We start from the raw sequence: 22,317 nt of genomic DNA, 5'->3' as shown, positions 1-22,317 counted from the left end.
AAGATCAGCATTTGGTATTTTAAGTACAGTTTCTATAGAAGGTGTGTAGCCATCTTAAGTTAGGAACTCTGTGCTTAGGAAAAACTAGCTTTCTAGGGTCAGAGTCTGTGACTGCAGGCCCTTGTTCTTTCTGCTTCACTCCATCACCTACCACCCTAGACTATTGCTCTGAGGATCTGGGAGCAGTGCCTGCTTAGATTCTGGTCCTAACCCAGACCACTGAATTGGCAGGCCCCCAACAGCCTTAGCTTGCTGGGCATGAGGTGATGTAGTTCATCCCAGGGTGGCTAGGAGGCGAGTACAGGACTGAGGGCTGGATGAGAAAGCTGAGTTTGCAGTCCAGCATTGCAGTACCTATAGGTGCTCCTACATACAAGGCCCACCTATATTTCCTTGGCACTTCCTTTGGAGCAGGGTCCTGAACAGACAGCCTTGGACCATCCCTCCAGACCAGTTTGGATCCCATCAATTCCCGACAGCAGACGTGGCACTGGGACACTGCTGTGCTACTTGTGGGCATGTGATAAAGCTCTGCTTTACTGTTTACCTGGATCTGACGGTGTCGTAATTAGATGAAATGGCAGGTGAGCATGTGGTGAGCACAAGTCTAGGATAATTACAGTATACATTCCAGCCCCTGGCCAAGGCCAAGCTGTTGGCTTTTTTTAGCCCTGTGCCAGTGATGCACACAGTGGGAGGAACTATACTGATGAAGCGCAAATGTGTGCTCCCCTATAGCCTCAGAGGGGCAGTAGGAGAGGGGCTAATGAGCTCTAGAGTCCTGCTCTGGGGTGCTTTGGCCGTGGGGTCTCCAGCAGAGCATGGCAGGGAAGGGCCACAAGATGAGGTGTGGGGCTCTCAATATTCCTAGTCCAGAGCCCTCAGCACGAGACACTGCTATCACTAGCAATGATTGTTGCCATTATTGTCAACTCTGCCAGCTGTGAGCAGGTGAGGAGTCCTGAGAAGCTGTTCCTCATGGGCAGAACAGACCCCCACCTCAGAGGACCTCCGTGAAGGTGAAGTAAGAGTGAAAGTGAGGGCTGGGGATCTATAGCTCAATGTTGAGTGTGTACAAGGGGCTGTTCAGTCTCCAAAACCCTTTGGACACTGGAGAGATGGTTCAGCCGTTAACACTACCTGCTCTTCCAAAGGACCCAGCTTTAGTTCCTAGCTTGCACATGGTGGCTCAAAGCCATCTGTAACTCCAGTTCCAGGGGATCCAGTGTCTTCTTCTGGCCTCTGGACACTGCACATGTGTGATACAAAAGCATATATGCAGTCAAAGCACTCATACACATAAAAATAAAGAAAAAAGTTTTTAAAGAATGAAAGTGAGACGCCAGCATGCATGAATCAAATTTGAATCTGTTTCCCTTCACCTCACCCCTGTCTCTTTTCTTCCCTCTTGTTCCTCTGTGGGTAGAGAGGTTGGTCATTGAGCCTGGAGGATAGTTAGGTGCAGTGAGACAGCCAGGATGGGGATAAGTTCTATGGGCAGCTACACAACAGAACAGGCCAGAGCTCTGCAAGAGTCAGGTATCCTGTGTGCCAGGGGCTGGTGAAGTGAGGGACCTACCTGAGCCGTAATGGTATCAAGCAAGGTGGAGGAGTGCTTGGCTGTGCAAGCCACTCATTTATCATGCCAGCAGTGTGTTCTTGAAGATTGGGAGTGATGGTGGGTGACACAGGGTTCTTTGTCCTTGAGGCCCACAAGAGAATAAGCCTGAATGCAAAGTGAGATATCTGGGTCCTGCAGTTTTCAAAAAATAGCCAGAGTGGTGGTATATGCCTTTAATCTCAGCACCCAGGAGGCAGAGGCAGGCAGATCTCTGAGTTAGAGGCCAACCTGATCTACAGAGTAAGTTTCAGAACAGCCAGGGCTACCCAGAGAAACTCTGTCTCAAAACAAAAACAAAGTACTGAATATGTGTAGATTTTTTTCTTGTCATTATTCCCTAAATAATACAATAAAACAACTGTTTCCATAACATTTACATTTACTTGGTATTGTAAATACTCTAGAGATGATTTAAAATATACAAGAGGCTGTATGTGAGTTAATGCAAATTCTGTGGCATTTATATAAAGGATGAGCTGGGGGAGGTGATATCCATGAGGGTCCTGGAACCCATCCCCGGTGGATGCTGAAGAGCCATTGTGCTTTGAGACCCTGGTTTTATAGCTAAGGACACACTCAGTACATGAGATAACTTTGCAGAGGGCATTGGCATTAGAATCTGCTGTGTAGTCCCAGAGGGCTTAAGTTTCACTAGCTTAAGCATTGTCCCTTGGCCATGAATAGCCATCCCTGGCATCTGTTGAAGCTCTGGGGAGCCAGCAGATGCTGTTGTAGCCATGGACCTGGTCCCTGAGAGTGGTACCACCTGTGTTCTTGGTGGGGAGTGGGGCTGGTTCATTCTGTGTTCTGGACAGGGCCTAGCTCACACTGCTGAAGATGAGGATGAATCATGGTAGAGGAGGCCAGCTTAGTCAGCACCCCATGCTGCTGTCTGGCTCCATGCATAGACCATCCAGCTGTCTCCCTTCTGCCAACTCAGGGTCAAGGAGCACAGTGGTACAGGGTATGCTCTGATCAGGGATGCCTGGCGGTGGCATGAATGATTCTGTTTACAGTGTGGCAAGATGCTGTACCTGGCTAGGAGGTTCTGCTTGCTTCCCGTTAATATGTGCCCAAGCCCTTAGTGGGAGGCAGTTGCATCAGGGTCCTAGCACTTCTTGTCTGGAGAGGTCACTTTGCTAAAGGTCAGCTCCTGCCAAGGCATGGCTTTGAGTACCTGGCTATGGGGACAAGCCTGGGGACAGATGAAAAGCATTGAGCCTTTACTATTATCCCTGGGCAGTGGAGGATATGGAGCCATCATGTAATATGGGAGTCTAGTCTGTGGTGCTGAGGGTCTAGTCCCACCTCTGCCTTTTGTGCTGTGGACTTTGGTAACTCTGTGGTCCTCTCTTATACTCACTTGCCTTTTCTGCAATGTCAACTGGCTAATTTCAGGGGTCACTTGAACACTGACATCCAGTTTCATCAGCCTTCTTATTCATAAGTAGGTTTTGATATATACATTTTGGGTTTCAAAGGGACCAGCATAGTACTGGGTGAGTGAATAGTGACGTGTCACTATGATTTGTTAGTAATGCAGACCTCCTACCTGGGTTCTAAGCCCAGCTCATCTGCCTTCTAGTAGTGTGACCTTGACTGAGGTACTTTGCATCTTAGGGTCCCAGTGCCTTTCTCCTGAAGTCTCATGGGTATCCCTTGCAGGCCATGCCAAAGCCTATGTGGGAGATGCATGCAAAGCTCTTAGCCAGTGTATGACAGATACTCAGAACCACAGTTCCAAAAATATTTTCTGAGTGCTTGCTTGATGCTAAACATGAGTGTTAGTTCCAGTCCATAGTCCTTTTACTTGTGGTGCTAGAGATTGAACCTATTGGCACTTTAGCACTGGGCAAGTGCTTTGTCACTGAGCTATAGCCTAGCCTTAATATGTAAATTTGTACTAGCATATTTCTCTATATTACTCCTGAAACAAAAGCTGATCATTCAAATCCACTGCCTTATATTCAAAATAAGGTGTCAAGAAGGGACAGCAGCTTGCACAAGGGCGCATAGCTGATTTCCCTGTGCTCTGTGTGGTTCTGTCCACCTCAGGCTGTTGCAGAGCCACTGCTCCACTTTATGTCAGTCTCCCAGAGGGATACCTTCCTCCGCCCCTCCTTTTCCCATTACTCTCCAGAGCCAGCAGCTCCTTGGAGCTTCAAGCTTCGTGAATGGCTTGGTTAAGCACTCGGCCGTTAAGCGTTCATCTCTTACAATTTCAATCCAATTCCTATAAGTTTATTGGCAAGACGGGGTGCATTAGAGCTGCCAAATTTAATAGATCAAGTCCTCGTGTCTGGGATGCAGTTTCTTGGGAGTAATGGGAGAAGAGAGGTTTTATACGTTTTCATTTGGAATGACTAGCTGTTCCTGATCCCATTACAGCCCCTGACTTAATGGCTGCTATCCCTGTCTGCTGCAGGAGCAACTTTCTCAATCAGCCGGCCTGGCTGCCTGAACCATCCATGGCGACTGTCTCCTCTTCACTCCCAGTCCTTTCTTCCTGAGGTGTCTTCCCCCATCTGTTTGCTCTGTGGATTGAGTCCTAGAGTCAGCCTAGTTTGTCAGGTGCTTGGCAGTCTGGGGCTTCAGCTGCCACTTTAGGTAGCTACCTCGTAATCTCAGGGAAGTCATTTCCACCTTCCCCTGGGTATCAGGAGCCTGCTCTGTGGTGGAGGGGTTGCTCTGGTCTTAGTCTTTGCAGTCCCTCTGGATATAGCTCCCAGTGGGCTTCAAGACCTAGGACTTGGCTGTGAGACTGACAGTCACTGTCCACCTTGGGCTACAGACTCCTGGCACGGAACAGTGGCTAAGGGAACTGTTGCTGAAGGGCCTTAAGACACTGCAGTGTTCTCATTTCCATCTGATGCTGGCTGGGAACCCCTCCCCCAAGATGCAGTAGTCTCCTCAGGAAGCTGTCAGCACCTGCTGTGGAGCTCTCTGGCTTCCCTGAACACTGAGCTAGCTGGGGGGGGGGGGGGGGGAAGGGGAGACATTTGGCAACAGAATTTTTAGGGGACCTGTATTTGCTTTCTGCTTACCAGTTGTGTGACATTAGGCAAATCACTTCCTCCCTCTGAACCCCAGTTGTCCCAAAGGGAACATGGTAATTCATTAATTTATTCTGCAAATGCTTGATTGCCTACCTATTCTGTTCCAAGTACTATTTAGGTGCTGGGGCACCTAAGAAACAGCAAAATATACTTGCCTTCACAGATTTATATTCTTGTTGTAAAAGAAAGACAGTGACGTAGTAAGATTAGTGCTATGAGGAAAATAAAGCAGAAAGTGGTGAGAACTAAAGAGGACCCTGTGTGTCAGGTCCAGTGGTTGAGTTCAGATCCAGTGAGCAAAGATCAAAGGACAGAGTGAGCAAGTGTTACGAGTATCTGAGGGACAGCATTCAGGCCCAGGGACAGCAAGTACAAATACAAAAAGGCAGCCACATGCCTGTCGTGTGAGAAGCAGAGAGGAAGCCTAAGTGGAGGGAACAAGGAGGTTGGAGGTCCCACAGGCACAAAGGAGGCTAGCCAGAGAGAGGGTTTAAGGTGGTGGTCCTCCAGCCTGTACACTTTTAGAATTACCTAGAAGCTTAAAAAACAAAACAAAACCTCCAGCCGGGTGGTGGGGGCTTGCACACCTTTAATCCCAGCACTCAAGAGGCAGAGGCAGGTGGATCTTGTGAGTTCGAGGCCAGCCTGGTCTATAGAGCAAGTTCCAGGACAGGCTCCAAAGCTACACAGAGAAAGCCTGTCTCAAAACAAACAAAAAACAAAATAAATAAATAAATAAATAAATATAAAAATAAATCTCCAAAGTTGGTCCTCATACCCTGAAGTCCTAGGTCTGCCAGTCAGTGTTGGAGACTGTATAGCAGAATCGTAAGGTCCCTCTGGATGAGGCCTGTTACCCCTGATTGTCAGCTCTGCAAACTCCACAGGAAGCAGTCCTGTAAGCAAAGGATTGCAGCAAGCCTGGCTGTCAGTGCTCATACGAGGGTTCTGTGCCTAGAGCTTTGACACATGGTCTTTTCTTCAATGGTCTGAACAAGTGCTTTGTGGCTTTGCAGGGGCCTTAGAGAATTCTACCACTGAACCACCAATGCTCATTGGAGGTGGCTATGGGGAAGCGATACTTCTGTGATTACTGTGACCGCTCCTTCCAGGACAACCTCCACAACCGAAAGAAGCACCTAAATGGGCTGCAGCATCTCAAGGCCAAGAAGGTGTGGTACGACATGTTCCGAGGTGGGTGCTTGCAGACTCTGTGGCTGGCTCCTGGGGGCCTACACTCTGACTTCATTTACCACCAGACAAGGACCACTGCAGGGAAAGACTGGGTTGGATGACAACTTCTTCTTCTTCTTCTTCTTCTTCTTCTTCTTCTTCTTCTTCTTCTTCTTCTTCTTCTTCTTCTTTCTTCTTTCTTCTTCTTTCTTCTTCTCTTCCTCCTCCTCTTCCTCCTCCTCCTCCTCCTCCTTCTTTTGAGGCAGGGTTTTTCTGTTTAGCCCTGGCTATCCTGGAGAAGGGGAGAGGACTCTCTTTGTAGACTAAGCTGGCCTTAAACTCACAGAGATTACCTGCCTCTGCCTCTTGAGTGCTGGGATTAAAGGCGTGCACTACCACCAACACCCGGCTGACTTTTTTTTTTAAAACATTTATTTTTATTGTATGTATGTATGTATTTGCCTATACATATATAAGTACATGTGTGCTTAGTGCCTGTGAAGGTCAGAAGAAGGTATCAGATGCCCTGCAACTGGAGTTTTGGATGCTTGTGAACCACCATGTAGATGCTGTAAACGGAACCCAAGTCCTTCTCAGCACTATCTTTTTTTTTAATTGCATGTGGGGTGTGGGTGTGCGAGTGCACACGTTTGCCCAATGTGAATGTATAGGCCAGCCTGATCTACATAGTGAGTTCCAGGCTAGCCAGGCCCTGTGTCAAAAAACAAAACAAAACAATAAAGTCAAGGGCTGAAGCTATAACTCAGGGGTGGATTGTTTGCGTAGCATGCAGAAGACCTATATTTGATTCCCAGCACTAAAAAGGCAGGAAGGCAAAAATAAAACATAGAGAGAGGGGTAGGCCAGAGTGGATCTTCCTTTTCCAGCCACTTTGACCAAGGATTCTGGGTTTACCTACCATGGACTCAGGGATACCGTGAGTTGGAAGAGCCTTCTTTGAGGAGTTGATCTCTGAGGCACTGCCTGAAAAATAGACTTCAGATATACTTCTGGGACTAGCTGCCCATCAGTCACTGATAATGTGTATGTAAAACAGATATAACAATAGTGAAAGGGCTCAGTAATGAAAGTGCAGAAGGGCATAGTAAGTAGGAGTGATGTGTTTGTGCCTCCAAAAGGATTGACCTCGACTCTTTGTCTCATGAGGTCATTTAGTCAGCCATTGCTCACAGCCAGCCTTTGAAGAGTCAGCCCTCCTTTTTATGTTGTTTTGCACAAATTATTTATTACATTTATTAATTTGGGGTGTGTGTGTGTGTGTGTGTGTGTGTGTGTAATGGCTCACATGTGAAAGTCAGAGGACATATGAGAATCAGTGTTTTCTACCATAGAACTCAAATCGTCAGACTGGGCAGCAAGCACTGTTATTGGCTGAGCCATCTCAAGGGCCCTGCAGTCACTTATGCAAGGTGTTTTGGGCCCAGTCCCAGGCTTGTGCTGGCTTCTATGTTGTACTGGCTTCTATGTTCTGCTGGCTTTTCACTCCTGGTCCTGAGCACACACTCCCTGCATATCTTTTTTGTGGACATGCCCTTCCTGCTGTCCTCCCCCATCAGGACAGTCCCTGAATCTCCAGTCAGACAGCAAATCCGCAGGAATAGCTAGCTCCCCATCCCTGGGGCCAGGCCAGGTCATCCTGTGACAGGTTTAACATTTTCTGCATTGACGTCCATGTAGACTAGAGCAGCTATAGGACTGCAAGGAAGGACAGGGTCTCACTTGATCTGTACTTAAATACTCAACCTGGCACAGTGCCTGGTACATACAGGAAGGATGCACTTAGTGAATGTTTGAGAGATGAAGGACTTTTGAGCAAACAGCCATGGGGCACCAGGGGCAGTTGGGTATTTGTAAGGTGAAGCTTCATGGATTGATTCTTCAGGTCACAAAGAGCATTACGTATTATGTACAGGAACAAGGCCTCTCTGAGCAGAGCCTGGCTGGTATCCTTCAGGGGCACTGGGGAATTTTTAGCAATTACAGTGACTCTTCTTCTTGAAGGAATTAAAGCAGAACCTGGAAAAAGTACATACCTATAATCCTAACACTCAGGAAACACTGAGGTAGGAGGATGAAGAGTTTGAGAGAGCAAGGGTAACACAGTGAATTCAAGGCCAGCCAAGGCTATATAGTGAGATCCTGTCCAAAGGGGGAAAAATACAAGTAGAACCTGAGAATCACCCCTGGTGATGCAGACCTGTAATCCCAGCCACACAGGAGGCTGAAGCAGGATGATCCTAAGTTCAAGACCTATCTGAACTACAGAGGACCTGAGAGGAGTGGACTGATTGTCCATAGCTGCCCTATGCTTGTGAAGTGAGTTGGGTGGAGAGACACCAGCCAGAGACTAGGTAGTATGGAATTCTCCCACACTTGGCCATTCACTCACTCGAGGCCTCTTGTCAGGGATCCATGCTCAGCCCTACAAGCCGCCCCAGTGGTACTAGGCCCAGAAGGATCCTGAGAAGGTAAATCATTAGTCCCTGTAATCCCAGCTGGATCTGATAGATGGGTGTTTCTCCAGCCTAGGAGCTTCATACTGGAATGAATTCTCTGACAAGCAGCTCCAATCCCAGAGGACCACCTGCCCTGCTAGTCACTAGCTGCTCTGCAAGGAAGCATGCCCTCAGCGCTGTCCCCCTACCCAGCCATCTGAAAGCAGTCACACTGAAAGGACAGGACTCTGGATTCACCACAGTGCTGGCTGGGTGCCGCTACTTTCTACCACATGCCCTCGGGCAGCTCCTTCCCTGTGTCAGGCTCAGTCCCACCCCCACAGGATGGAGCTGTTAGCACTGTCCAGCAGGCTCCTCAAGAGGAAATCACTGTGACTGCTTGGTAGTACTCTAAGTGCTGGGGAAGACGATGCTGAAGCTGCCCAATCCTGTGGTTTTAAAGTGCCAGCAGGATTGCGACCCACCTCTCAAGGGCTCCCCATCTGTTGTTCTATTAAACTTCCACAGCAGCCCCACTAAGTGGGAAAAACAACCCTGGAAAGATAGCAGCTTCCTGTGGCCATGTGCAGCTGGGGTTTTAGCTCAGCTCTTCTGGGCTCAAGAGCCCCTGGTACGTGTCAGCCCTACCTCTCCTGTGGTCTAGGGTGGTGAGAAGGATCTGAGTTCAGTGATCAACTTTCTACCTTACTCAGATTTTTTGGTGTTTTCTTTTTCTTTTTCTTTTTTTTTTTTTTTTTTTTTTTTTTTTTTTTTTTTTTTTTGGTTTTTCGGGACAGAGTTTCTCTGTGGCTTTGGAGGCTGTCCTGGAACTAACTCTTGTAGATCACACTGGTCTCGAACTCACAGAGATCCGCCTGCCTCTGTCTCCCAAGTGCTGGGACTAAAGGCGAGTACCACCACCACCGCCTGGCTGGTCTGAACTCTTAACAGTTCTCCTGTGTCACCCCTCCAAGTAGCAAGGACTGTAGGTACACATCGCCATGTCTGGGCTACTCACAGATTCTTGACTGATACCTTTCCTGCTCAGAAGCACACACTTTTAAAACCATAACTGTATGATGAGAACAGAGAGAGGAGAAATGGGAAGCCAGGGTTAAAACGAGCAACCAGGATGCTCACTGGGAATTCTTGTACCAGGCAGTGGCTGGTGTGGTCCTAAGTACCCACCACTGGTGCAGGAAAATTGAAAAGAGTAGGAATCAGCCTTGCACTGGAAGCCTTCCCTGGACACAGTGGGGATGGGAGGAAGCACAGTCCTGTGCATCTGGACTTTTTGGAAAGGTTTTCATGTTGAAATATCATGTGCCACTTATAACAGGGATACATGTGTGGATATCACAGACTAAAGCAACCACGACATCACTAGGCAGTGAACATGTGGCCTGCCATGGAGCAGAACATCTTTGTGTGGTCTGTGACTACTCACAGCTTGCAGGAAGTTAGGAAGCTCGTACAGGCGTCCCATGATGCTAGATTTTTAAAATACACCCCCACCCCCATCTAAACCCATTGTCAGACAACCCGGAGAGCCTCTAGCCTCAAACTGCCTCATGATTTTAGCTAGTCCAGAGGAGATGTGAAGAGTGGAGGTCACCTTAGTTTGGATTCCTGTATCCACCGTCTCTGCCCACTGTGGCCAACCCTAGCTTACACCCCTCTATTGATGGAGAGCTTTCTTATTACTGAATGACCCTGATGTCATACCCTTGAGGCTTCATCTCCCTTGGTGGAGTCATCTGAACCCAGACTCTTCTCCTAGATGCAGCTGCCATCTTGCTGGATGAGCAGAATAAGAGACCCTGCAGGAAGTTTCTTCTGACAGGTAAGTGTTCTGCTCAGCTCTGGTCCTTACAGAAAAGCAACAACTTGTCTGTCCTGCCTGGCAGCCTGTAGTGTCTCTTCCAGTCCCTGCCACCATCCTGAGCCAGCTTTAGCTGACTACTCAGTTGAGGCATCTCCAGGAACTTGTTCTCACCTAGAGACCTCCAGATGCAGGTGATGGTTTTATTGACTTATTTAGAATAAGAATGTGAGGAATGTAAGCCAGGGAATACTACTGAGGTCATAAACCAGCTGGTTAGGTTAGCCAGGGGGCCTGACCTCCTGCATCTTCCTTCAGTAGGGAGAGCCAGAGACAGGGATGGTCTAGCAATCCCAAATTCAGAGTCAGAAGCATGGGTGCTAGGTGTTCCTGTGAGTGCTTATTGCTTGGCTCAAAAGTGAGTATAGGAGGTATAGTGGTATCTGCCCATCATCCTAGTGCTTGGGAGGTAAAGGCAAGCCTAGCCAACTCTATGTAGCAAGCCCTGCCTTTAGAAAAAAGTAACACACACACACACACACACACACAATGATATCAGTAAGGGAAGCAAAGACAGTTGAGGATGGGAAGTCAGATGATCCAGGAATAACTAGTTTCCATGCCCATTCTTGGGGTCCTGTGTACTTTTCTAAGGGTTTATCCCTGAGCTTCCTGGCAATCAAAGCAAAGATGAAAACCATAGGACTCACATAGTTTAGACAGGAATTTACCACTGAGGAAGGCACTCCATTGGACTAGGGAAGCTGGGTAAATGGCTAGACTCCCCTCAGGAGACAGTGCTGCCTGACAAGTTGCCACCAGGCCTGTAGGTCACAGGTCCCGCACAGACATGCATACACTACTGGTAGGTTGTTCTAGCTGAGGACACCACTGGTCTATAATTTTAAACGCCGTGCTTCAGATTCCTTGATTGATAATGGGAAAGCCATCCAAGCATTGACTTCTCTTTGGCAAAGTTGCTTGCAAGTTCTCTGAGGAGCAGTCCAGTTGCTTGTGCAAGCCAGTAAGCGTGCAGAGCAGCAGGTAGGGCCACCTGTGCAGTGACCTGGTCTAGAGAGGAAGGATGAGCCTCCCAGGAATCCACATGAGCTCATGGAGCCCCATAGCACAGACTGCTCAGGCCTGTGTGGCCCAACATGGACAGGCTGCAGGGCTACTCATGGAGGCTTCCTGCAAAGCATCAGGAATAGTGCGTGATGGGCCAGGCTGGCACCTCAGGCCACTGAATGTGAGCAGGACCAGAGAATCTGGTTTTTTGTTCCAGGCTGGGGTGGGGCTGCTGCTTACTGTAGATCCTAAAGTCCCTGCTCCTAACACTTGGAGACCTGTCTGTCACAGTGGAGAATAACTGTTTTCCCATTGCAGGCCAGTGCGACTTTGGCTCCAACTGCAGATTTTCCCACATGTCAGAACGAGATCTGCAGGAACTGAGCATACAGGTGGAGGGTACGTAGGGGTGAAACAGAATTGAGGGGTGGAAATGGGAGCGGCTCTAATACCAGGAAATGTTCTGTGCCACCCCACTTTCTCCCTTACTGGCATGTACTAGGACTGCCCAGGCTAACCCTGAGCCATCCCACTGGGTGGGTGTCAGGAACAGGGCTGTGCTCCTTGGCTATGAAGCACAGTTGTCTTCTTCCCAGGACCCTGAGGGTATGCCCTCAGGTCACCTCAACTAGTCTCTGTTGTTCTGGGTGCTTACCTCCCTCCAAATCCCCTCCTTTTCTCCCTCCCCTCCTTCTTCCCTCCTGCAGTCAGTTCCTCCCTCCTGCAGTCAGTTCCCATTCAGCACCAGCAAATGCCTGCAACCTCTGAGAACAAAAGTCTGCAGAAAACACTTCCCCACTGGCCTTGGTGACACACTTGTAATCTCAGACTTGACAGGTGGAAGCAGGAGGGTCAAGAGTTTAAAGTTGTCCCCCTGAACTTGAACTACATAGCTAGTTCAAGCCTGAATACCTGAGACCTGTCCACCTGTGCCCCCCCCCAGAAAAAAAACAGCCAATTGACCAAACACACAAAAACCACTTTCCCTGTGTTCAGGTTCCTCACAGCCTGGTGACTGTGGCTTCCATGAAAGCTGGCATGTCTGCCTTTGGAGTTCACTGCTGATTCCCATTACAGATCCAGGACATCCCACTTGGATGGTTGTCACCATCTCCTGTGGCACCTTACTGAACAGGTGGAGAAAATGAGCCAGCATTCAGGCAGAAGGACCTTCAGGCTGGCACCACACAGGGTTTCCAGGAGCTTATCCAGGTGGAAGTGAAGCCTCATGGGGCTAGCCAGAGAGTCCTGGCAGTTGCAGTCTCCAGCCCTTCACCGGGCACATGCTGTCATGAGGCCTGAGCAGGAGGCAGTGTTTAGTGGAAAGAAAGGATGAGGCCTGGGGCAGCTGACAGTTTAAATGGCACTGGTCCTGTCACCTCCCCTGTAACTTGGCAATGAATGGATTCTTGGAGGCAGTAGTGAGATGACACCTGTGCAGTGTCAGTGCAGAGCCTGGGCCTGAGAGAGTGTGGATCCACTGAGTTTATTTTCCCCTAGCTCAAGGCCCCCTCCCACAGCACTGAGAGCCCCACTGCCTAGCTCTCACCAGCTTGAATGAATTCTTTCCTTCGTTGCTTGCTTTTTGGTATACTGAGCAACATTTTTATAGTACATTGGATGAGGAGAAAAACTAGGGAACTGAGGCTTATTATCTTGCCTAGGATCAGGTACCCAGCAGGTGCCAGAGCTGTGATTCAACCCTATTCCACTTGCCTCTTGCATCCCAAATTTAGACCCCTCTTGAGAATTAAGCTCTGCATTCATTGTCCTGCTCCTAGCTCCCCAAGGCTTGCAGACAGCCAGCAGAGCAGAGCACAGCTTACATCACTGAGTCACTGTGGGCAGAGGACCTGGGGAATGAAGGGGACAAACCTGTGACTCTGGCCCACTTCCCCAAGACAGAGTAACACCTGCTGCTCTGTGGAAGAATGAGATTCAGGCCACTGGGGTTGTGTTCTCACCCTTTCTTGTCATTCTGTCCCCCACAGAGGAGAGACGGGCCAGAGAATGGCCACTGGAGACTGCTGAGCTTCCTGAGGGTCACCTGGAAGACTGGCTGGAAAAGAGAGCTAAGAGGCTGAGCTCAGTCCCAAGTAGCAGGTACAAGCCCCAGGATTATCCCTCCTTTCTTTCTGGGAACTGCCTGAACCAACCTGTCCTTTGGGGAAGCTGAGGTATCCATATGAACTGCCCAGGCCCAGGGACCAAACATGAACCCCCCTACAGAGCTTCCTGGAGGTGGGTCCCTCCTGGGGTTCTCAAACCCCAGCCAGGAGTTGTGTTGGAGAAATTGCCTGGTCTCTTGGCTTCTTCTTTTAATTGCTCACCCCATAGGGCTGAAGGAGAGGCTAGGGGCCAAACAGATGTGACCCCACGCCTGGCATGGCAAAAGGTCAGGGCTCTACCTATGGCAGCTAAACTCCCTATGTACTTGGGACTTACTGCCCCTGTAGGGCCCTGTAGAAAGGGAAGCTGGAACTTGCAGAGGCACTGGTGAAAGAAGCAGAGCAAGGGGGATAACAACAAGGTCATTATCCCTCTGCATCCTGAGGACTCGTCCCTTCTTATACAGGGGCTATGCTGAGGTGTGCTGAGCCAGGCACTGTTAGAGTATGGCTGTGTGCTCTCTTTTTTGGAAAGTCAGGATGCAGCCCACACTTCACCTCCCCAAACAGATGCAAAGTGGTGGGGGCAGGAGCTTCTGTAGCTACATGGTGTCACAGCCAAAGGCAAGGCCAGGGCTCCCAGCCCCACTCCAAGTGTTAAAGGTAGAGGAGGAAGAAGGGCTAAGACTGAGCTTGAGAGCTGTGTGTGGCTCTGTACAGACCACCTCAGATTTTCAGACCCCATGTATCTCTATGCTGTGGCCTCAAGGAACAGTGGCTTGGCTGTGTTAAGGATGTCTGTCAGACATTCTGTGGAATGAAAACTTTTCCCCAGGCTCTGCCATGGGATAAAGGTTGAGCTTCTTGTCCAAGTGGAAAGGGATTAGTGTTGTATTTAAAACTATTTTGTTCAGTTTTACATTTATTTGGGAGGAGGTGTGCACATGCACACACACAGGCCATGGCGTGAAGGTGGGAATCAGGACAACTTACCTCAGTTCTCCCCACCATGTGAGTTCCAGGTCAGCAGACTTGGCAGCAGCACCTTCACCTGCTGAACTGTTTCTCCAGCTCCCGCTAGAGCATTTTAAAATCACCGTTGTGTTTGTTTTTTAAGTGGTTTAATTTTTATGTGTATAAATGTTTTGCCTCATATTTGTCTGTTCTCCATGTGCATGAAGTTCCTGTGGAGGCCAGAAGAGGGCAGTAGATCCCTGTAACTGGAGTTACAGATGTTGTGGTTGGTGCTGGGAATCAAGCCTGGGTCCTTTGCAAGAGCAGCCAGTGCTCTTAACTGCTGAGCCTCCTCTCCAGCCCCATTTTACTTTTAGTTTAAACCTGTACCCTGTGTCTGTACCCCACTTAAAAATGATACCCCTTTCTTCTGGACTCATTTGAAGGGATGTAATTTTGAACATTCTAGACTCCTTCAGCTGTGTTAGAGGGTTCATGCTGGTCAGAGAGCCATTCTGAGCCCACCATAAGGATTAACTATGATGTTTCGGCTGCTTACTCCACTGTTCTGCCTCAGTGGTCTCCTTCTGTGGCAGTGAATGACACTGGGCACATTGGGGCAACGAGAAGGGTTCAGGAAGGCCCTGTCTCTGGACTTGAGTTAGTGGCAAGCAAGTAGAGATAGCATGCCCAAAGTCCCTGCCTGAGTACAGACAGACACATGCCCAGTGTGAATATGGGTGCTAGGGGATGATGGGGAAACTGAGGATGAATGACTGTCCCAAGTTACTGCTAGAGTGGTGACCACACAATGGCTTGGTTTGGTATTCATGGTGTGTCCTGTACATGGTCCCAGGCATCCAGGGAGCCTGGCACACTGTTGTGCAACTCTGGAGTTTGCTCTTCCTAGCCAGGGAACTGTGGTCCTGCTGCTCAGGCCTGTGTTCAGGGCTGCAAAAGGGCTTGGCAGCGACTGGATGGGGGAGATGACTGCATCTAGGCTACCCTAGGTTCCTAGAAGTTTGAACCCTGATTTCCTGGTCACTTCAGCGAATGCTATTCTCTGTAGCTACCTGTTGTCTATCTTCACCCAACTGCTGCCATGGGCTCCAGGCAAGATGGCTTCTTTTCTCGAGCAGAGCAAGCTTGAAAGGGGTTGCCAGGAGGTGATGCTTTACTCTGACATGTGTCCCCATTCTCTTCCAATCTCTCTAGCTTTGGGTTCTGCCACTGCATCTCTGGACTCACTGTGGGATACCCTGTTCTGTCCTGCATCCCTGAGAAGAGCCCTGTGGGAGCTGTGTCTCCTTCGCCCCTGGCTATCCTCTGTAGTCCTTGCAGCTCTTCCCCATGTCATAACCCTACTAGTTTGAAAGGTACCTTGGCCCCAGACCACCCCTCCCGAGACTTCCTGATGCTCATTGCAGTTTCTTCTTAGGAAGACCCAGATTCCAAGCTTAGTCCACAGGGACAGGCCTGGGGACAGCATCTGCTACCCATCTCTTAACCTTGCTTGGGTCACACTGGACAATGCCTCCTCACCTCTTCTCCTGGTAAAACCCTACTTAGCCTGCAAGCTTTAATAGAAACAGTGGCCAGGACATGGTGACTATCAAGACACATTTGGGGGATCAGGGACCCTAGCTTGAATGACTTCACTGAGGGTCCCTTGTGGGGACTCCTCCCTTCTGGATGTATGCTTTCTTCCCTGGGGCACAGATGCCACCTGGCTCACCTAGCACCATCCAGACCTGTGGGCTCCAGCATCCACAAGTAGAGAACCCCCGGGTAAGCCAGACTGACTCTCCTTCTTAATGGGGGACACAAGCTTCCCAAAGGTGTAGACTGTTGGTGTCTGCTCGTCTCCTCAGCCCTGACCCTGAGGGACCAGCCAAGAGCAGACAGCAGCCGCAGAGATTGGCCTCAGACCTCGGACACACAGACTAATCCCTGGCTGGTCAGGCGCTGCTATCCACGCTTCCTATTGTTGGCTCTTCTGATTGTGCCTTTATCCTTCCTAATCTCCTACATGCACCCCTCTCTGGGCCAGCGCTCTGTCCTGCACATTCACCCCTGTAAGACTATTTCCTTTTGATAAAGACCAGAGCTGGGGACATGCCAGGCTCTTGCTATTGCCCTTGTACACAGAACAAGTAGGCTGTGAAGAGCATTGCACCTGTGACCCTGTACTCTGCAGGAGTGGGCTCTGAGGCAGGGTCCTGGCAAGGTGTCAGTATCTATGAGTGGACATGAATGATGCCCTTCTCCTGTGGGGGGCCTCAGAGCAGGCAGGTCACTGGCTGACCCACTTGTTAAAGGACAAGTCTGAAGCTTAGAGGCAAGAACTTCCCCAAGACCACTCTTCTCTGGGTAGCCTCACCATTACTGTGGTCTCAGGAATCCCCAGGTTGGCTGACATCTGAGACCTTCAGCAACTGGAGTTTCTGCTACACCATCTTTGCTGTGGTTGATGGAGCTTATAAAATCCCAGCACCATAAATCATGTCAGGGCTGCTTTCTGCTTTCTGCACTTTCGGCAGGCAGCAAGCCACTGAGCAGGGGTGTCCCTGTCCTCTGCACTTTCAGTGGTGGGAGGTCCCCCTGTCCTCACAGCAGGACTTTTGGAAGCTGCATTCAGGGCTCTCAGCCAGACCTCCACTCTTGGCACTACTGCTATGAGTCTGGCCCTAAGGGCAAGAGGGAGGGATGGATGTGGTCTTGAGGTGTTCCCAATAACCACCTCTCAGAACGGAGTAGTGTCCAGACACCTCACAGGAGACTTCTTTTTCTGCAGAGCACTGGTTGCTAGGCAGCCAAGATGGCTAGGAGCTGCCAGGACCTCTTTTCCTGAAAGTTGAGGCAGAAGGAACTGAAGAGTCAGGACAGAGTAAACTGTTCCCCAACCCCTGTTTCAAAGGCTTGTGTGCTTGTAAAACTTGGGACAGGTGGCTGATCCCTTCCTTGTACTTTAGTTGCCTTACCTGAATAAAGGGGTTTGCATGAGGATTCCAGAATTTCTCTAGGCCATGGTGTCTCTTCTCATGAGAGCTCTTAGTTTGGTATGACTGTGTGTCATTGGATGGCCTCCTAGTGCCAGGCCCAGGGTATATATAGATACCATCCCTACCACTGGTCTCCACCCTGAGTCATCAGGCAGGTGGGCCTCGTCTGCAGGGCTGGGTGAGGGACAGGGGCAGGCTCTGGGCCTGGATGCTGCAGGTTGTACCCAAGGGTCCTTCCTAAGGTGGGTGTGCCTGACGTTAGGGAGGTGAATAGAAAGAGGATGGGTAGCATAAGAGGTAAAGGTTTTCTTTTAAGTTCGATTTTTTTTTTCTGGTTTCAAAGGCTTATGTGCTTGAAAAACTTTTGAGAGGTATAAAGAGGTTAAAAAAACAAAACTCCACCCACACATAACCACACCACTCAGACAGAACCACTGTTAACATTTTTCTGTGACTTCCAGGGTTGTTTTTATGCATTTATATATGTTATATATATTTAAACAAAAATAGTATCATGCTATATACATTATTTTATAAGCTTTTTCTCCTTACTCACATAGTATATTTTTTCTCATCAGTGCATAGAGGCCTTGATTTTTACATAGGCTGCTTAGCATTCTCTGCTGTTGGCGTGCATATATATTTAACCGGTCCCCACAAGTGGACACTAAGAGTACTTTCATATTGCCCAAGGCTATTCTTGTCCTTCAGTCTCTGCCTAGACCCCCTCTTGGACTCAGTTCTGAGAAGAGGCTCTGGCTCTGAGGGCCTGCATGTTATCAAGCCTCTGCTTCCACGGTAGCCACGGTTCCCACAGCCAGTGTGGTGGGAAAGCAAGGTGGATCCAGGAGGTACCCCATTCTGACCCTCTCCCTTTCTTCTCTTTAGGACTGAACCCATCAGAACCACTGTCTTCCAGTACCCCGTGGGCTGGCCACCAATGCAGGAGCTGCCCCCGTCCCTGCGGGCACCCCCTCCTGGAGGATGGTCCCTACAGCCCAGAGTTCAGTGGGGCTGAGCTCTTCCCCACCTCCCTGCCTGACTTCTGGTCACCAGGCATAGTATAAAGACAGTTACTCAACCAAGGAAGTGAAGCTGCCTTCGCTCTGTAACCCCCTGGAGCCTCTGAGACCATGAGCTTGGCCTCCCCATCCACCCACCATCCCTCAGGGCATATCTTGAGAAGATGGGTGAGAAACATCCAAATGTTTATAAAGTCTGTCCTCGAAGGTTTTTCTGACACTCATGTTCTTGGCTCTGTCCTCTTGCCTCTGTCAGGGGACAGGTGGGCTGGAATGAGACAAAATCCCCTCCAGGATATCCTCTGCTTACAGCCCTTCTTGCTTAAGGATCAGTAGAGGCTCAGCCAGGCTGGGCACAGAGCATGCCAGTGTGGCTGTGGCCCAGATAGTAAGTGGCCCCAGGCTAGGGAAAGGAGCCCAAGGATTCTGCCAACTGTCTCAGCCCCTGAAGAGCTGCAGCCATGCATCTGCCCAGGCTGTGCCGGTGCCAAGAAGTGGGATGGCACACGTAGAGCCAGGATGAGAGCTGGACCTCTTGCCTTGAGGGTACAGAGAAGTGGGGCCCCCAAGAGGACAGGCCCTGGACTTGGAAGAGTGATCTGTTGGCTATGCCAGATTCTCAAGGGAGTCGGGTCCCTTGGGAGTAGCCCACGGCCTTCCAAGGTTGCACCCTGGCCAGTGGGGAGGTCACGTGGGCTACAGGAGCTTTCCTCCTCAGTTGGGTTTCGAGGTTCTGTGCTGGGAGACAACTTGGTCCTTGGTCTCTAGGACTTTGGTGGAAGGCTCAGCAGTTCATGGGCCTTAGAGCTATCTCTGATGCCCCTTCTTGCTTGAGCATTTGCCTTTCCTGGAAAGCCCTGTGGAAGAAGAACCTGAAGCCAGATCTTAGTCCCTCAAAGCCTCAGGCTCCTCACCTGTGAAATGGGCAGACACATGCCCCAGAAGGTAGATAGGAAGACTGGCCTTGGGTCTAGGGAGGGTCAGATGAAGGGACCCAGGAACCCCAGTCTTGTGCCCACCTCCACCCCACCCACAGCTCTGGACATAATTTTCTCTCCTGCCTAAAAGATCACAGCACTAACTGGATCCTAGGGACTCTTGTGAAGTCCCTTCTTTCCCAGGAGCTCCTGGGTGGTGGGTAGTTAATGCTACATACAGGCCAGGTGAGGGCACAGGCAGGGTATAGGGGCTAGTGCTGTCCTCAGAGCCACCGCCAGGTCCTTCACAGCTGGGCCATGGCTCCATGCAAGGCCTATGGGGTGAGGATCGGGGTGGTCAATGTCCAGGCTCGAAGTGCCCGTGGGTGGTGGCCCAAGGAGTAAGCTGTGGGGGGGAGGGCTGCAGGCAGCGGTAGGTGTGGAGTGAGCCTGGGCATTGCAAATACCAGGTGGGCACCCATGTGGTGCCTATTTCATGCCACTGCGCAGCACCTGGTTGGCTGCGATGAGCATGACACTGATGATGAAGGCGATGGCGAAGGCGCAGATCAGGCTCTTTCGCACACACGTCTGGCGGATCTGCTGGTTGGAACAAGCTGTAGCCGCCCACCAGGAACACCAGGCAAAGACAGAAGGGGACAATGAAAGGATGGAATCAGGTCTACACTTTGGCACATGAACTTGACTTAGGGCAAACAAGGACACAAGGCTGGGGGCAAGTAGGGGGGATCCCATGCAAACCCCTGGTACGTCCCCCTGCTCAAGCACTGGAACCCACCCACAAAGTCCCAAGACAGGCCACTCACTTTCCACGTCCACAGGACACTCCTCAGCAGTGCCCATGTGGCTCTCTTCTTCTGTCATGATGATGTTCTCTATGTCCTTCATGGACAGGTGCTCGCAGAAGGTGTCATAGAGGAGTCGCTTCAGCTCGTCCACTGTCAGCTTCTGCATGTCACACTTGGGTGGCAAAATGACAAGCGCTCTGGCCACTACCCTGCCACAGTCCCCATTCAGCACCCTGTAGGTGCACAGGCCCCAAGACAGGCCCCCAGATCCCATAAGACTAGAACTACCTGGTCCATTCTCCCAAGGAGCCCAGGCCCCCAGGAAGCAGGGCATCCAGTGGACAGTGGTCATCCCCCACTCACTGTGTATGGGTCTAACACCTCCACAGTCACATAGCAGAGTACCAGTCGGCCAGAGCATACCTTCCAGAAGACAGTGTCAAAGTCAGTGCCATGGAACTTCTCTGGGATCCCCGAGGTGGAAAGCTTTGGTCCCAGGAGTGTTACAAACTCTTCAAAGTCCACTTGGCCATCACCTAGAGTGGGCATAGGACTAATGAATGGGTAAGACTGAGAGCATGATCAGGCATCCCAGAGTTCAAAAGACATGAAATGGTGTCTTGACCTGCCTCAGACCTACCATGGGACCTCAACCCCTTCCCTGATTTCAGGGATGCCTAATATGCCAGGCTACGAGCTGATGTTGAGGCTATCAAATGTGATTGGGCTCTACTGGAGACTGGGGAAGGAGAGCAGCAGATGATCCCCAGATGTGGGAAACTCTCCTAGAACACTCAGACTCTCCATGGCTCCTCAGCACAGTGCTGAACACCCTTTCTTCCATCCAGATGGGAACATGAAGCTGACTGCCCAGACTCACTCCTGCTCTCGGGAGGGAGAGGAAAGGGGGAAGAGGCAACAGGTGGGATGAAACAGAGGGGACTTCACATTACTAATCATTCTTAGGAGTTTTTCTTTAATAAAAATACCAGGCAGCAAATACAGACACCATTTGTTTGGGTGGTGGAAGCTGAGATATTTATTCCACCCTCCTTTTTCATACTTTAAATTTTCTCTGGCCATAGAGTGGGAGGGCAGTCTTGGACCCTGTGTGTGGCTGGGACTGCCAGACCTCCTCTGGCCTCCACTTTCCAAGCTAAGAAGTGCTAGTAGGTCATGACCACCCAGGAAGCAAGAGACCAGAGTGGACTCGGCCACCATGGTTCAGGCCCTGGGGCCTAGGTGATGGTGGGCAATTAAATCGAGGCAGGGCATCTCACCATCCATGTCGAGCCGCTGGATGATAACCTCCAGCTCCACCTCATTGGGCATGTAACCCAGGGAGCGCATGGCCGTTCCCAGCTCCTGCTTAGAGATGAAGCCATTGCCATCACGGTCGAACACCTTGAAGGCCTCTCGGATCTCTGTGGAGGGACAGAAGGCTGAAACCTCAGCCCTGTCCCCAACAGCCCCTTTCCCAGATTCCTGGGATCTGACAGACCCACTCAGAACCCAGAGCTCTGTTGAGAGACAGTCATAGGGTGTCCAGGACACACTCTTGGGCTGTGATCTCCGGTCTCTGGGCAGGCAAGGCAGAAGAGACAAAGGTGCTCCTAGCCTGAGATAGTGGCCTCTGTGGGTCTGACAGCCTCCCTGGTATGCTCAGGACTACACCATGTGGTGGGTGTAGGGAGCACACCAGATTAGCCAGGTTAGTGGCTAAAGATGTCCTGCTTGACATTATCTTGTCTGATCTTCCTGCTGGGCTTCCTCTCCCAGTTCTACTCTTGCCATCAGGCAGCCCTAGCTCATGGTGGGATGGCCATGTGACTCTAGCTAGTGAGTGACAGAATTCACAGGCCTGGTTTAGACAAAAATAGGTATAATAGTGATCCCCACAAGGCCCAGGCATGATCTCTGAGCTTCACGCTCTCTGCAGTACAGTAGGGAAGACTGAGGCCTGAAGACCTGAGGGATTCTGGAAGGAACAATACACTTGACTGGGAACTTGGGACTCAAGCAACTCAACATATGCTCTCAGGCCAGCCTTAGTCTTATCCACAGCAAGTGGATGCAATGCGTGAGCAGCACTAAAGCAAAAGCAGCATGGAACTTGAGGGGCCCTAACCTCTCACCCTTGCCCACCTGCCTCTCTGCTGCTGTCCCTTGGTTGTCACACCCAGCAGGGCCCTAAAGAACATTTCCTTAGAGGGGAAATTAGATGTAGCTCCCTGCAGGCTCCTTGTTCACTTGGCAGCCTCCTGGCCTCTTTGCCTAAGTTGTTCCCCTGGGTAGAATTTCACTCAGTA

The 22,317-nt window shown here is 50.3% G+C and overlaps 2 protein-coding genes across 2 annotated transcripts in view; one reads left to right on the top strand and one right to left on the bottom strand.

Annotated features, from left to right (window-relative positions):
• Positions 1 to 18,502, top strand: part of Zmat5 (zinc finger matrin-type 5) — a 28,983-nt gene extending 10,481 nt beyond the window's left edge. The window contains exons 2-6 of the mRNA XM_027387338.2: positions 5,694 to 5,871; positions 10,087 to 10,149; positions 11,515 to 11,595; positions 13,188 to 13,299; positions 18,149 to 18,502. Coding sequence (XP_027243139.1) covers positions 5,745 to 5,871; positions 10,087 to 10,149; positions 11,515 to 11,595; positions 13,188 to 13,299; positions 18,149 to 18,278 — 513 coding nt within the window. The 5' untranslated portion in view covers positions 5,694 to 5,744 and the 3' untranslated portion in view covers positions 18,279 to 18,502. The remainder of the gene's footprint in view (positions 1 to 5,693; positions 5,872 to 10,086; positions 10,150 to 11,514; positions 11,596 to 13,187; positions 13,300 to 18,148) is intronic.
• A 1,046-nt stretch (positions 18,503 to 19,548) lies between these two features.
• Cabp7 (calcium binding protein 7) overlaps positions 19,549 to 22,317 on the bottom strand; it is a 7,247-nt gene continuing 4,478 nt past the window's right edge. The window contains exons 2-5 of the mRNA XM_035453026.1: positions 21,289 to 21,432; positions 20,432 to 20,544; positions 20,027 to 20,180; positions 19,549 to 19,816 (exon numbers count right to left, since the gene is read on the bottom strand). Coding sequence (XP_035308917.1) covers positions 19,689 to 19,816; positions 20,027 to 20,180; positions 20,432 to 20,544; positions 21,289 to 21,432 — 539 coding nt within the window. The 3' untranslated portion in view covers positions 19,549 to 19,688. The remainder of the gene's footprint in view (positions 19,817 to 20,026; positions 20,181 to 20,431; positions 20,545 to 21,288; positions 21,433 to 22,317) is intronic.

This window comes from Cricetulus griseus (genome assembly GCF_003668045.3).
Source record: "Cricetulus griseus strain 17A/GY chromosome 1 unlocalized genomic scaffold, alternate assembly CriGri-PICRH-1.0 chr1_1, whole genome shotgun sequence".
In the NCBI taxonomy this organism is placed as follows: Eukaryota; Metazoa; Chordata; class Mammalia; order Rodentia; family Cricetidae; genus Cricetulus; species Cricetulus griseus.
Note: the sequence above shows the minus strand (reverse complement) of the source record. Positions and strands in the feature narration are given on the sequence as shown.